We start from the raw sequence: 16676 nt of genomic DNA, 5'->3' as shown, positions 1-16676 counted from the left end.
GACTGCGCCACCCAGGCACCCCGTCACTGCTGAATTTATGTATCAGTTCTAGCAATTGTTTGGGGTCTTTTTTGGGTTTTTCATGCAGAGTACCATTTGTTGCAAATGGTGAAAGTTTCACTTCTTCCTTGCCAATTTGTACGCCCTTTTTTTTCCTTTTTTTTGTATGACTGTGACATTAAGACGCCCAGTACTGTGTTAAATAGTAATGGTGAGAATGAACAACACAGTCTTCTTCCTGACACTAGGGGAAAGGCTCTCAATTTCGCCCTCAATTGAGGATCATATTAGCATGAGTCTTTCATATATGGCCTTTATGATATCGAGTTAGGTTCCATCTCTCCCGACTTTGTTGAGGGTTTGGGGAAACTAGACAGCAACATGCAGAAGAATGAAACTGGACCACTTTCTTACCCCATACAGAAAACTAAATTCAAAATGGATGAACGAATTAAATGTGAGACAGGAAACCATCCAAATCCTAGAGGAGAACACAGGTCCTCCTTGACCTTGGCCAGAGCAACTTCCTACTAGACACGTTGCCAAAGGAAAGGGAAACAAAAGGAAACACGAAGTATAAAGACTTCCTCAAGGGGCGCCTGGGTGGCGCAGTCGGTTAAGCATCCGACTTCAGCCAGGTCACGATCTCGCGGTCCGTGAGTTCGAGCCCCGCGTCGGGGTCTGGGCTGATGGCTCAGAGCCTGGAGCCTGTTTCCAATTCTGTGTCTCCCTCTCTCTCTGCCCCTCGCCCGTTCATGCTCTGTCTCTCTCTGTCCCCAAAATAAATAAACGTTGAAAAAAAAATTAAAAAAAAAAAGACTTCCTCAAGATAAAGCTTCTGCACAGCAAAGGATACAATCAACAAAACTAAGAGGCAGCCTACGGAATGAGAGAAGATATTAGAAAATTACATATGTGATAAAGGATTCACACCCAAAATCTATTAAGAACTTATCAACACCAAAACTGTAAGTAATCCAGTGAAGAAATGGACAGAAGTCATGAATAGACACCTTTCCAAAGATGCAGTCTAGATGACGAACATACACATGAAAAGTGCTCAACATCACGCGTCATCAGGGGAGTAGAAATCAAAACCACGATGACATACCACCTCACCCCTGTCAGAGTGGCTAAAGTCAATAACGCACGAAGCAATAGGTGTTGGCAAGGATGTGAAGAAAACAGAATCCTCTTGTACTCTTGGTGGGGATGCAAATTGGTACAGCCACTCTGGAGGACACAATGGAGGTTCCTCAAGAAACTAAAAATGGAACTACCTTACAATTTCACAACTGCACTATTGGGTATTCACTGATAGGATAGAAAAATACAGGTTTGAAAGGGAACATGCATCCCAATGTGTATAGCAGCATAATCAAAAATAGGCTAACTATGGAGAGAGTCCACATCTCCAACGACTGATGAATGGGTAAAGAAGATGTATACATACACAATAAAATCTTTCTCAGCCATCAGAAAAGAATGGAATCTTGCCATGTGCATCAACATGGATGGAACCAGAAAGTGTTGTGCTAAGTGAAACACGTCAAGCAGAGAAAGACAAATACCATCTGATTTCACTCATATATGGAATTTAAGAAACAAAACAGATAAACCTATGGGAATGGGGGGAAAAGAGAAGAGAGGGAAACAGACCGAAAGAGACTCTTAATGATACAGGACAAACTGAAGGTTGATGGAGGCAGGGGGTGGGAGATGGGCTGGATGGGTGACGAGTATTAAGGAGGGCGCTTGTTGTGATGAGCACCTAGTGTTGTTGTATGTAAGTGATGCATCACTGAATTCGACTCCTGAAGGCGACACTGCATTGTATGTTAACTAAATTTTAAATTTAAAAAAGTTTAGAAGTTTTAACAATTACAAAATATAAAAAAGGAAAAAAATATAACAATTTCAAAAGACTGGCATTTCTCATGAAGTTGTCCTCCCATTTTGCTCTGTCATCTGCTCTTTGTGTTGTAGAAGTTTCATTTTTGTGGTTTGATTGATCAACTTTTTATGTCTGTTCCTTTTTGTCTGCTGCCTAAAAAGTTCCTTTGCCTCTCTCAAGGTCATGAAGATATTGTCCTGTGTATTCTCTTAGTTGCTCTGTACTTTCAGGCATTTAGATCTCAGCCTCATCTGGGATAATTTGTGTCTATGGAATGAAGTCAGGATTAAGGTTTTAGCTTAGTTTAGTTTAGTTTTTTTATACTGAAATGTAGTGGTTTCAGTACCATCGGTTGGAAAGACTTTCCTTTCCTCATTAATTTGCACAAGGAACTTTATGGAAACCGATGGATCTATACACAGATGTGACTATTTCTGGACTCTATACTTCTCATTGATCTCTATATCTACCTTTTTGCTAGCAGCACAGAGTTTTCACTGTTGTTTACTTTATAGTGATTTTGAGACCAGGTGTTTAATTCATCCCAGTCTCTCATGATTGTTTATAGATCTTTTCATTGCCAGATAAATCTTTAGAATTCGCTTGCCAATTTCTACACAAATCCTGTTTGAACTAAAACAATTTTTTTAATGTTTATTTATTTTTGAGAGAGAGAGAAATGGAGAGAAACAGAGGGACACAGAGCACAAGCAGGGGAGAGGCAGAGAGAGAGGGAGACACAGAATCCGAAGCAGGCTCCAGGCTCCGAGCTGTCAGCAGAGAGCCCGACGCGGGGCTCGAACTCACGAACTGTGAGATCATGACCTAAGCCAGAGTCGGACGCTTAACCGACTGAGCCAGTCAGGTGCTCTAAATCCTGTTTCAATTTTTCATTGAGTTGCATTGAACCAACAGATGAATTTTTACAATATTGAGTATTTTTATCCATAAAATTGATTGTGTCCATTTATTTAATCTATTTAATCTGTTGCATTACTGTTTATCATTTCAGTACAGAATACTTCCTCATCTTGTCCTAAATTGAATTTAAGTGTTTATCCTAACTGTCTATGTTTTGAAGCTATTGAAATTAACATCTAAAAATGTAATTCCTGGGGCACCTAGTTGGTTCAGTTGGTTGAGTGTCTGACACTCGATTTCAGCTCACATCACGATCTCAGGGGTGTGGGCTCAAGCCCCATGTCAGGATCCACAATGAATTTGGAGCCGGCTTATGATTCTCTCTCTCTCTCTCTCTTTCTCTGTCCCCTTCCTCTGCTCTCTCTCTCTCTGTCTGTTTATAAACAAGTAATTTTTTATTTTTTGTATCTAATATAAGGAAAAACAATTGACCTGAGAACTTGCTAAATGTGCTTCTTAGGTTTGTAGTCCTTCTGTAGATTTAGTAAGACTTTTTAGATATTCAGTCATGTTATCTGCAAATGAAGGGTTTCATCATTCTTTTCAAATCATTTCATCTTTTGTATCCTTTGCTTCCATTACCATGCTGGTTTGCATCTCTGGTAACGATGATGTATAGAGTGGTCAAATTGCTCATTCTAGAGAAAAGAATTCGATATTTCACAATGAGGCAGGAGGGTGGTTTAAATAGAAACAGAGTTTTTTAAAAATCAACAATGGATATCGATTTTTACAAGTACATTTTTACAAATATCGAGATGAGTATATTAATTTTTTCCATTTATTTGATTAGTTTAGTGAATGCAGTCAACATACTTTCAAATACTAAATCAGTCCTGCATTCTTGGAATAAATAGCCTTTGCCATGAAATATTATTTATTTTATGTATTACTGGCATATATATATATATATATATATATATATATATGTATATTTGTGAAAAAGGCTCAGCAGCATTTTGAAGATATTAGAAGACAGGACCAATGAATTGGAAAATAAATCAGTAGAAATCAGTCGATCTCAAGAAGAAACAACTAGACTTAAAATTAATCAATTTCATCCTACTGAAATAAGTCAGTCGGAGAAAGACACATATCGTATGTTTTCACTCATATATGACATTTCAGAAACAAAATAGATGAGCATAGGGGAAAGAAAGGAAAAATAAGAGAAAAACAGAGAGGGAGGCAAACTATAAAAGACTCTTTAATAGGGAGAACAAACTGAGGGTTGCTGGAGGGGAGGTGGGTGGGGGATGGGCCAAACGGGGGAGGGGCGTTAAGGAGGGCACTTGTTGGGACGAGCACTGGGTGTTATATGTGAGTGAGGAATCAGTGGGTTCTGCTCCCGAAAACATTAGTACACTGTATGTTCGCTCACTTGAACTTAAATAAATGAAATTTGGAAGTGAATCAATTCTGTGAGATTTTCGAGACAATATCAAGTAGCCCAACATTTGCATACTTGGAATACCGGGAGGAAACCAAAAGATACAGAGGAAGAAAATATTTGAAGAGATAGCCGCTGAAAACTGCCCGGGTTTGGTGGAACACCACAACGAAGTCAAGATGTTCAACAAATCACAAGTAAGAAAAACACAAAAGCACATCTAGACACCTCATGATCACACTGATGAAAGCCAAGGCAACGAGAAAATACTGAAATGACGGGGGAAATGTGACACATTACATAGAGTAAAAAGGCGATGTCATTAAGGGCAGTATGTGCCTCAGAAACTAGGGAGGACAGAGACACTGAAAGTGACACAGGGGAAGACGAAGAAAGGTACCCCGCGGACGAGGAAGTTTTTATCTGGCAAAACTATGTTTCACAAATGAAGGCAAAATGAAGAAATCGTCAGACAAAAAAATGGAGAGAGTTGCTAGCCAGCATGCGGTGTAGGAAATAGTAAGGGAAGGCTGAAGACAAGTGAAACCCGTGGCAACTTGGATGCACAGGAGACGATGAAGAAACCTGAATCTGAGTGTGAGGTTAAATCGAAACGATCACCTACGCATGTATCAGTATTCTCTTAATTTCTTTAAAGAGGCATATGCCTGTTTAAAAATTATAGCAATGTGTTGGTAGATAAGTAAATGGAGCTATGTCATTGCAACTTTTCTATATTTTACTGGAAATCATTCAATATTAACTTTACATAGGATGTATGAAATTAAAAATGCATGCTACAATCTCTAGCTCGACGTATAAAACATTAGCGCGAGGAAAATTGCTCGAACGCAAAGAGTTGTACTAATGCTACACTAATATCCACATCTCGCTCATCTTTTGGACCCTCCTAACTGCTGCAGGTTACCGTGAATGACAGGGTGGTTACGAGAAGGGTTCCTGAGGCCTCTGGTTACCATTTTGATTGGACTGTACTATCTTGTTTGGTTTGGGGATGGTTTTTACACACACTGTGTATGAGCCTTTTGCCAATTGTATGTGTTGGGGGTATTTACTCTCAATCAATGGAGCTCCTTGTTTAGTCTGTATGTTTTTAAAAGAAAACGCAGATTCAGAAAGTCATCCAAACAAATATAGAGCTCAGAGAACATTTTTGCAAGCAAAGACTTTTGTAATCCCTACCCAGATGAAGGAAGAGATCAAACTAGAGTTTGCCAGCGACTAGTCCTTCTGTGTGTCCCTCCCTATCCCAGCCTCCTCCCTCCAAAAGTAATCACTATCTTAAATTGCACATTAATCTTCTCCTTCGATTTCTTTTCAGTTTTATGTGACTTGTCTGTCCATTTGCTGGCCAATTCTTCTTTAATGAACACAATTTCTCAATTTTAATTCACTCGATCTTCTCATTTTTAGTTAAGATTGTAACGTCCAGCTTAAACAATCTCTCATGTCCCAAGGATGTTGTGAAGACAATTTTTTTCATATCAACATTTAGAAGGTTTATCGTCTGCCTTTCACAGTCAGGTTTTGATACCCAGAAACTGATTTTGCCGCTGTTGTTGTTTCGGGAGACAGGTTTCCTTTTGCCTCTACGGATATGCAGCTTTTCAAGCGTGAGTTTTTGAAAAGTCTATTGTTTTCCAACCGCTCTGCAAAGCCATATTTATCATAAATATGCCCCAGTGCGCATGTGTGCGTGGGTCTTTGGGGCTCTCTTCTCCATGTTGGTCTCTTTGAAACGTGGACCACTTTCACACTGAGGCTGCATGATGAGACTTGATATCTGGTAAAACAAATCATGTTACGGTATTCTTCAAGAGAGTCGTGGCTATTTGTAAATCCGTAGTAATTTTACAACCCCTTATAGTTTTCACACGCAAGAAAGGACACTGTTGGGATTGTCAGTGGGATTTCTTTGAAACCTAAGTTAGCATGGGGAGAATGGACATCTGCACCGCACGGAGTCTTCTAATCCGTGACAAAGAGCACCTCATCATTTGCCTGGGTCTTTTAGGGTTATTTTAATAATGCTTTGCAGTTTTCCATGGAGACCTCTTGCATGACTTTTGTCAAACTTTTTCTAGGACTTTGATATTTCGGCACTTCACAATGTGATATGGTTTCTGAAAACCAGATTCCAATTGTTGTGAATTTACGGGGATGTAGGTTATTTGCTTATGTACCAAGTCCTTAGCCTTAAAATGAAGGCTAATTCTAATGATTTATCTGCTGATTAGTTTTGGATTTTCTAAATAAAAAACTTTATAGTTCATGAGAAATGACTGTGTTTCTTCCTGTATACTCCTTCTGTCTTTTGATCCATTTTCCTGAACTGATTGTCTGGAATAAGACAGCAAGGGCACGATGGGAGAAGCCATTCTTGTCTTCTTCCTGAGTGAGCGGGGATGCATTTAAATGTTTCACAACGAAGTGAGAAGTTGGATTTTTGAATCCCAAGCCTGTGCTCCCGAAACCAATATAACATAGTGTGTCAACTGCACTCAGATACAAAAGGAAGTTTGATCGCCTGATGAGTTTAAGTAAATATATTTGTAACGTTTATTTATTTATTTTGAGAGAGAGAGAGAGAGAGAGAGAGAGAGAGACAGAGAGAACAGGAAGGGCAGAGAGAGAATCCCATGCAGGCACCCCACCGTGAGTGCAGAGCCAGATGCGGAGCTAGACCCCACGAACCGTGAGATCATGACATCATGATCATGAGCCAAAATCAAAAGTTAGATGCTTAACTAACCAGCCACCCAGGCGTCCCAGGAATATTCTTTTGATTCCTATTATGCTAATAGGTTTTATTCATCCCTGAGTGGATATTTACCTTTATCCAAAAGTTCTTCTTCATCAATAAAATAATTACTTGATTAATATCCCTTATTTTGATAATGTGATTAATTCTACTGATCTATTTTGAATGTGCCAACCTTGAATCTCTGAACTAAATCCAACTTGAGTTTGCCCTCCGAGTTCTGCGTCTATGCTCCTGAGTGAGAGGTCAAAATCCCGTTTCTAAATGGTACTGGTCCCAAAACTGAGTTGAGGAGTCTTTACTCTTTTCTATTCCAGGCAAGGTTTTGGGCACTTTTGGCATAACATCCACTTTAGAAAATTGCCAAAATCTCCTAGTGAAGCTTAAAGGATTTGGAGGTTTGTTTGCCTCTTGTTGATGTAGAATATATTAACTAAAATTCTATTTCTTGAAAATGAAACGGCTGGTTTCCTCAGGTCAACTTTAATATGTGTTCTCTAGGAATTTTCCAACTTTGTGTAAGTTCTCAAATCCATGATCATGGAATCACTCACAGGATTGTCTCATCTTTTAGGTGTGGGTGTGAACTGAGAAATGCCCCAATTTTCATTCCCATCATTGTTTAGTTCTATTTCCTGTCTTAATTTCTTCATCAGTCTCACCAGGGAACAAGACGATTTATGATTATTTTCAACATTCCACTTTTTGACTTTTTGAGCCACTGTACTGCAAACTATTATTTAATTAATTCTGTGCTTATCTATTCATTTTATTCTTTACAATCTTTTTGTGCTCGTTTATTATTCCTGTTTTGAATTCTTGACAGGAATGCTTAGGTTATTAATTTTCAGCCTGTGAACTTCTCTAATATGCATTTTGGAGGCCGTGGATTTCCATGTAAACACTGAAACGCTATGTCCCACCAGCTTTGACTTGTAGTGTTTTCATTTTCTCCAATTCAAACCATTTTTTCTAGGATTCCCAAGATTGTCATTTGATTCATGACTTATTTACAAGTGTGTTTCTTGACTTTTACACCTGTAGGTATTTTCCAGCTCCCCTGCAAGTACTTATTTCTATCTCAACAGTGAATATTAAGTAGGCAACTAGCAATGCCTCCACAGTCACCATATCGGGTAGATGCAAGTTAATGGGTCCAAACTCAAGTTTAGGAACTTGAGTCTACACTTCATCATATTCTCTATGCCCACCATGACTGGGTAAATTGTTGGCATCCGTTTACAAGACTTTATGACTTCCCTAGATTGGATAGTCAGTTCTCAGGGTGGAACCAAAGTCGAAGAAACATTGTCATGGAGGCAGTGAGCACAGATTGAAGAGGGGACATATTCTGCCTGTATGTGAGGCATAAGATGGTCCCAGAGAAGAACATAGAGTCATGGCAAGAGGTAACCATAATCAGTGTGTTCATAATATTTTTTGTTCATTATCTCAGTTAGCTTAATAACTTCCCCATAAATGATGGGGAACAGACATTGTCCCCACATTTGTCAAATACCGGATGTACACAAAACCCCAACACAAAGGTTACATCCCACAGGAGAGAGCACGAATTGGGTTAACAATAGAACTGAGGAAAGAAGTCAGAATCCCCAGGATTTGACGCGATGTTCATCTGGTTTCCTTCACTGCACATCATATGTCTGCCAAAATTGTTCCAAAATACCTTTCATTGTCAAATCCTTCAATATCATGACAGGTGCTTTTTTTTACACATTTGCTCTGAATGTCTTCCTTTTAAAGACCGTGGGGGTTATTTCCAGGCCTCGTCCAGGGACCCTGCCTTTCAGAGAGACTCCACTGCCTTGTTTGCCTGTCGGATCAACGTTTCAAGATATCCTGTATATTCAGAGGGAGCCTAAGACAGTCACTTGAAGAACACAGTCATGAACAGTGTTTAAAAGAAACTTCTGTAATCATTACGGGATAGAACTGACCAAATATACACATCAATCCAGACATGCACGATAGACCGTTGATGATTTCTACATAGTATATCACTTATTAGAAATGTTTTTCTCCTGGGAGGCACAGCACAATGTCTGACAATGTTGCTTAGAAAAATTCCTCCACCGTTGAATCTTTAGATATTTTAAAGCACCTCTTAGTGTTGTGGTCACAAGGGTTGTTTTTCCCTTCCACAATCTTGCTCTTCCAAAGCCATCCATGGTGCAGGATACCCGGAGGGTGACTGACAGAAGTGTACTATCTTGAGGAACAGCCAGTAGAAGTAGAAGTAATTGAACAACTTTTTTAAAACTAAGTAATGTTTGTGATTGTTTAGCTCCCAGTCTCTGGTTTCCTACATGCCAACCTCTGGTAAAAGGTCAATGGCCAGCCTTCTCCTGACATCGCAAGATAAATGCCTACTGACATTAGGGAACACACAATCATGCACCTACAAGCCAGGATTATGTATTCAGAAACTCCTCTTTGCCAGCAGCTTTCTGAATGCATTCTTCATGTCTCTATTCCTGAGGCTGAAAATGAGGGGGCTGAGGAAAGGGGTGATGACGGTGTAAGGGACAGCGATGAGTGTGTCATCTCCTCCCGAGTCTTCTGGCTTCAGATAGACAATAGCCGCGAAGCCAAAGTGGACGATGACCACAGTGAGATGAGAGGCGCAGGTAGAAAAGGCCTTCTGCTTGCCCTCGGCTGAAGGGATCCTGAAGACAGTGGACAGAATGAAAACGTAAGTAATGACGATAAACAGGAAGGTACCCGTCAAGGCTGACACCGAGATCATTGTTACAACGAGTTCAGTGAGGTCACTGTCTAGACAGGACAGCCTCACCACGGCCCGCATGTGGCAGAAGAAATGGTGGATGAGGTTGGGGTTGCAGAAGGAGCCCCCGAATATCAGTGCAGTCTCTGTCACAGAGATAAGGAAGCCTCCGGCCCAAGCAGAGACCACCAGGTGCCCACACACCACATTAGTCATCAGCAGTGGGTATCGGAGAGGGTGGCAGATGGCCAGAAAGCGATCGTATCCCATCAGCGTGAGGATGATGCAGTTAGTGCCACCAAGTCCCAGGAAGAAACACATCTGCAAGCCACACCCCGGGACTGAAATGCTTCTCTTCTCAGTGAGCAGGTCTGCCAGCATCTTGGGGATGATGGTCAGCGTGTAGCAGGTCTCGGAGAAAGAGAGGGCACGGAGGAAGAGGTACATAGGGGTGTGGAGAGATCTGTCCGCCCAAGTCAGACCCAGGATGGCCAGGTTACCTGTGAGGGTGAGAAGGTAGAGGCCAAAAAAGAGCACGAAGAGGAATGTCCACACGTGTGGGTACGAGGAGAAGCCCACAAGAATGAATTCTTTCAGGACTGTCTGGTTGGCCTTCATTGTGGCAAGTCTGAAACGTGAAAGAAACAACAAGTAAATATTCAACTCTCCGGTATTCTTGGAAGGTTGTGGTGTGAATAAGACAGATGATCAGGGAGTTACGATGACCAGTTGCTTCTTCAATTTGTGTGGCAAAACACCATGTGTATGTAGGTCACGGGTTTTCCTAATTTTAGTTCTTTTGTTATACTTTTATTAAGGGTCCAATTTCTGATCGCTTGGTGGGTGACAGAAGACTCTTCGTGGTTTATTGTTTTAGCAGACTTTATTGGCTGGTAATATCATAAGAGGAAAAATACTGTAATTAATGTCTAGATAAAGGAAATTCAGGTGTTTGAGGTCGGCCAGATTTGGATCAGACTCTGAACATAAAACAATTACCAAGTAGCTAATAGACAGACAGAGTCAGGGTCTGACAAAGCAACTTGCACACAGAATATTGTCTGTAAATATCCAATGGGTAAAGATTCATAGTGGGTTTGTTAGTAATTTTGGGACCAAATGTAGACAATGGCTTATAATCGTATGGATGCCCAAAGTCATGAACTCTTCTTGGAGGAGACATTTAGGTCCCGTATATGAAAGAAATAAAAAAACATGCTCCCTTCCCTGTACTCTGAGGAGAGGGAAGATTGGATACTCCAGGACCCTCCGGATTAATAGCGATTCATTAGAGTATGTGGATGGTACTGAAAAACGGACTTTTTACCCAAATTCGGTTCAGGTGCAGCTGAGATTTTCCCATTCCTTCATTGCCATGCTCAGATTCCCAAAAAGGTCAGCCCTAGAATTCTACAGATTCTTTGATATTCTGCATCTCTTTTAATCTCATCCTCCTCTGAAATCTACAATATGCTGCTTTTCCGTGCATTTGACACATTCCCTCAGCCTTGTATTATGTTGATCCATCGTGTTTCCTCTGCCACATGTCAATATATTTAATAACTAGCATTGACGGGCTCTACGTTTTGCTAGTTTCCTTCTAATGTTGGTTGGCTTTATGCATGACCACGTGGATGAGAAGTGTGTAGGACAGCTGTGGAATGTGTATGGCAGCTGTGATTATTTCCCTCTTTTTAGCAAGAAGACAGCTGTGTCTATGAAGGGGCATATTTGTAGTGAGAAGCCAATGTTTTGACTGAATTGTACATTCTTACAATTTATCTTTTTTTCTCCTCCCGCAAAGAGTCTACGGTCACAGATCTCTGTATGTCTCTGAGCGCTTATATGGAGCATTTGAAGAAGGTAATGATTCCCAATACACGTGCACGGATAGGTTAGGGATCACAAAGAGGCTGAATCTAAAACAGTTTCTGTTTTACCTTGTTATTCGGCATCGGGCAGAATGTTGAGCCTGGAGATAACAAGTCTTTCCAGTCCTAAGCAGATATGGTGGAGGCTAAGATTAAGCATTCCGTCAGCAGAGTCAAGCTTGTCACCAACAGACTGAAGAAGCAGTGGGAAAATGGGCTGAATCTTTATTATTATTTTTGAAGAAGTTCTGAACTATAAGTCAATAGTGTTAACATATAAATCAATATGCATAAATACAAAAATAAACATAATGGCAAAATTATAACATTTCACAATGAAATATGCAGCCATGGGGATTCTCGCTTTGGGATCTCTTGATTCTTTAGTCCTCTTTGCCCTGACATGACTTCCTTCTTCCTCAGTCTCCCCTGACATGTGACTAATCCTTCCCTCCATCCTTTCTCCTTTCCTGTTGCATGCTTTCCCTTCCTGTGTCCACACCTCACCTTCCGTAAGTGAGTAATTATATCCCCAAAAAGACGAGAGCATTATTTTGCCTTCCTGCCTAAGGCTGTATTCTGAATCACCCTCGGACTTCCTTCTGAGGCCTTTTAGGCAAACCTCCTCAGCATCCAAATGGAGCATGAAACTCCTTGGGATCCCCACCCACTCTTGCAGATTGTTGTTCCACTTTGCCCTGAAAGAGCCTTGTGGAAACTCGAGATTGTCTCAGAAGACCGTCTCCCTCTCAGAAATGCTAGGTGCCAAACGCCCTTCCCTTATCATGAGCGATTGTGAAGATTTCCTGCCTCAGTAGAACACTGTACACAGTGACGTTTCCAAATTCTCTAGACTCTCCACAGGAACTCTGTCAATAGAGCAATTAGACGGACAGTGGAACCAAAAGATTGCCTAAGTACCCCAAAGTGGGTGAGAGGAGAGAATATTGGCAAAGCGATTGTTGTTAGTACCTGGGACCCATGGGGCAAAATTGAAGCTCTTTGACACATACGAATTGCGGGATGGTCTGATTCCACACCATATGCCATATCCCCTCCTAAACAGCCAGGGAGGTTGTGTTCCAATCCATCATTTCATTCAGAAACATTTTGAAAATGCAAGGAATCAGTAGTACACATTCCAAGACAGCCTTCCTTACTTAATCTTCCCTTACTTGTGAGTTAATCGCTTACTTGGTGAATCAGCAGTAGTAGAGTGTGAATTTCAGAATCTCCCTCTACTCCTGGCATATTTGAATGTGTGTATATGTGTTTAGGGGCGTGAGAATATTATACCCCACTCTACCCTCGAGTATGTCTGAAGTTGTCCCCAAATCAAGTTGTATCAAATGTAATTTGCAATATGCATCCACCGAAAAATGAAATACACACCCTTTCCAGAGTCGCAGAGAAGTGGTACTTTGGAGAAAGTGCAGGGACAATTAATCATGAGGAAAACAGCCTCCAATCACTCCAAGGGTTTCCTACCTTTTGTCTGTTATCAGCGCCCCAAAGCCAATTCAGTGTTAGGGTTCTATTCTTCCATGATGGTCTTCACATTGTGGGAAGCCTGCTTTGCTCTTCGCTCAGAAGATACAGAGATCCACTTAGTATAAAAGCCATTGTCTAAGAGCCTGTGGTTTTAACTTTATCGCTGCTAGTTGAGTGACCTTAGCAAAGTCCTTGTGCTTTCTGGATCTAAGTTTCCCCAGCTGGGAAGTGATTTGGTGCCAGCCTTAGCTTCCTGTGGCCCTAGAGCTTTCCACACGTGCCATGATCTGATTCTACCACTCCCTGAATCACAGCGGTTAAGAACCTTTTCTTCCACCGGTTTGGAGATATTGTCTGATTATCATTAGCACTTGTGGGTCCTCAGCTCTAGAGGTTTGGCTCTGGTTAGGAGACCCTAAGGGATTCCTCTCTTCTTGCATCAGAGGGAGCAGGAGAACTTTGTGACTCAACTTTGTCATTTTCTCTCATTAGTTCCAGGGCTGTTTTGTAACATGTGACCAGGAAAACTCTGCCTGGAATCTCTGGGGATTTAAAGCTTGCAGAGTTCCTATCCAGCCCATGCTAATTCCTGAGTTTTGTTTGGCAGCGAGGGGACTGAACTGCATCCCTAATGCTCTCCCCCTCCCTCACACTCTGGCCCTCTCATCACCAGTTCCACCCCTGGGTATTTAGGGCCTAAGATGTTGGAAGACTGTACTCTGAAGGAACTCAGAGAATTACAAGGAATGGTCTGTTCTTACCAAAAATTAGTACCTTGGTGGGAAAAGGTGATGGAGTCAATCTGTTTTCACTACTCCACTTTTAGAAATTTTTTTTTTTAAATTGGCCATCCTAGTGTTGGTGAAGGTGGGAAGTAGGGGAACTCATATACCATGACCTGAGCCGAAATCAAGGGCTGGACACTGAAACGACTAAGCCACTTAGGCGCCGCAGGAAATTTCTTTTGATTCCTATTATGCTAGTTTTTATTCATTCCCTGAATGGGTATTACATTTTATCCCATAATATTCTTCATCAATTAAAGTAATCAATTCTTAATCAATTAAAGTAATTACACGATTAATATCCTTTATTTGGGTAACATGATTAATTCTACAGCTCTATTTCAACTGTGCCAAACTTGCATTTCTAGACTGAATCCACCTTGAGTTTTAGTTACCAGTTCTGCGTCTATGCTCCTGAGTGTGATTTCCAAATCCGGTTTCTAAATGGTATTGGCCAAAACCTGAGTTGGGGGTGTTTACTCTTCTGTGCCAGGGAAGGTTTTGGGTGCATTTGGCGTAACAACCACTTTAAAATTTTGGCAGAATCTCCTGGTGAAGCTTAAGGTTTCCAGAGGTTCGTTGGTTTGTCTGTTGTTAATGTAGAATGTATTAATTAAAATTCTCTTTCTTGAGATTTAGACAGCTGGTTTCCCCAGGTCGGCTTTAATATGTGATCTCTAGGAATTTTCCCACTTTGTGTAAGTTCTCAAAGCCATGATCATGAAATCACTCACAGGATTGTCTCATCTTTTATGTGGGTGTGACCAGAGAAATGCCCCAATTTTCATTCTCATCATTGTCTAGTTGCATTTCCTGTCTTAATTTCTTTATCAGTCTCCCCAGGGACAATAGATTCACTATTATTTTCAACAATCCACCTTTTGACGTTTTGAACCACTGTATTGTATACTATTACTTAATTTCTGCTTTTACCAATTCATTTTATTCTTTCCAATCGTTTTGTGTTCATTCTTTATTCCTTTCCCATACTCTTGAGAGGAATGCTTAGGTTATTAACCTTCAGTCTGTGAACTTCTCTAATATGCATTTTGGAGGCCATGGATTTCCATGTAAACACTGCAAAGCTATGTCCCACCAGCTTTGACTTGTAGTGTTTTCCTTTTCTCCAATTCAAACCACTTTTCAAAGATTTGCAAGAATTTTTATTTGATTCATGATTTATTTAGAAGCATTTTCCAGCTCCCCTTCAAGTTCTTATTTCTATCTCTACAATAAATATTAAGTAGGCAAGTAGCAATGCCTCCACACTCACCATATCAGGTAGGTGAAGGTTAACTGGTTCCGGTTCAAATTCAAGTTCAGGAACTATAGTTAACACTTCACCATATTTCCTATGACCACCAGGACTGGGTAAATTGTTGGCATCTATCGACAAGATTTTATGGCTTCCCTAGATTAGTCAGTTCTCAGGGTGGAACCAAAATGGAAGAAATCTTGTCATGGAGGCAGTGAGAACAGATTGATGAGGGGATATATTCTGCCTGCACAGCTGATCCTAGAGAAGAAAATAGAATCATGGCAAGAGGTAACTGTAATCACTGTGTTGTTAATATTTTTTATCCATCTTCTCATTTATCTTTATAACATCTCTGTAAATGATGGGGAACAGACATTGTCCCCACGCTTGTCATATCCTGGATCTACATGAACCCCCTTCAAAAAGGTTACGTCCCATAGGAAAGAGCACAAATTGGGTTACCAACAGAACTGAGGAAAGAAGTCAGAAAATTCCCGAGATTGGATGCTGAGTGATTCTGGTTTCTTTCATTGCACATCACATCTCTGCCAGAATTGTTCCACAATACACGTCAACGTCGAATCCTTCGATATCATGACATGTTCTTTTGTTAGACATTTGCTTTGAATACCTTTGTTTTGAAGAAAATGGGGGTTATTTCCAACCCTCGTCCAGGGACTCTGCCTGTCATGCAGACTCTACTGCCTTATTGGCTTGTTGGATCAATGTTTCAAGATACCCTGTTTATTCAGAGTGAGCCTCTGACAGTCACTTGAAGGACACAGTCATGAACAGTGTTTTTTAAAACCTTCACTAATCAGTATGGCATAAGACTTCCCAATATACACATCAATCCAGATATGCACAATAGACTGCTGATGATTTCTACATAGTGTATCACCTGTGAGAAATGGTTTACCTCCTGGGAGGCACAGCCCAACACCTTACAACATTGTTTTAAAAAAATTCCTTAACTGTTATATCTTTAGACATTTTTTAAATGTTTATTTATTTGAGAGAGAAAGGGATACATAGTGAGGAGGACAGGGGAAGAGAGGGAGGGGGAGATACTCCCAAGCAGGCTCTGACATGTCAGCATGGAGCCCGATACTGGGCACGAACTCATGAATCATGAGATCATGACCTGAGCTGAAACCAAGAGTGGGTTGCTATACCAACTAAGCCACCCAGTTGTCCCTGTATCTTTAGATATTTTTAAGCATCTCTTAGTGTTATGGCCACAGGGGTTGTTTTTGCCTTCCACAATCTTGTTCTTCCAATGCCCATTAATGGTGCAGGACGCCCAGTGGCCTACTGGTAGAAGGGTACCATCTTGAGGAACAGCCAGTAGAAGTGGAAGTAATTGAACTTTCTTAATAAGTAAGTAAGTGTTTGTGATGGTTTAGCTCCCAGACTGTCTCTGGTTTTCCATGTGCCAACCTCTGGTAATAGGTCAATGGCAAAGGCTTCTCCTGACGTCACACAATAAATGCCTGCTGACATCAGGGACCAGACAACCATGCACCTACAATCCGGGA

General features: G+C 40.8%; 1 protein-coding gene across 1 annotated transcript; it reads right to left on the bottom strand.

Annotated features, from left to right (window-relative positions):
* Positions 1-9427: 9427 nt before the first annotated feature.
* On the bottom strand, positions 9428-10354 carry LOC125155833 (olfactory receptor 10X1-like). Its single transcript, XM_047841562.1, has one exon. The coding sequence runs from the start codon at positions 10349-10351 to the stop codon at positions 9428-9430; it is 924 nt and encodes a 307-aa protein (XP_047697518.1). The 5' UTR covers positions 10352-10354.
* Positions 10355-16676: the final 6322 nt, after the last annotated feature.

This window comes from Prionailurus viverrinus, chromosome F1 (assembly GCF_022837055.1).
Source record: "Prionailurus viverrinus isolate Anna chromosome F1, UM_Priviv_1.0, whole genome shotgun sequence".
Taxonomy (NCBI): domain Eukaryota; kingdom Metazoa; phylum Chordata; class Mammalia; order Carnivora; family Felidae; genus Prionailurus; species Prionailurus viverrinus.
This window is presented reverse-complemented; position numbering and strand designations above follow the sequence as displayed.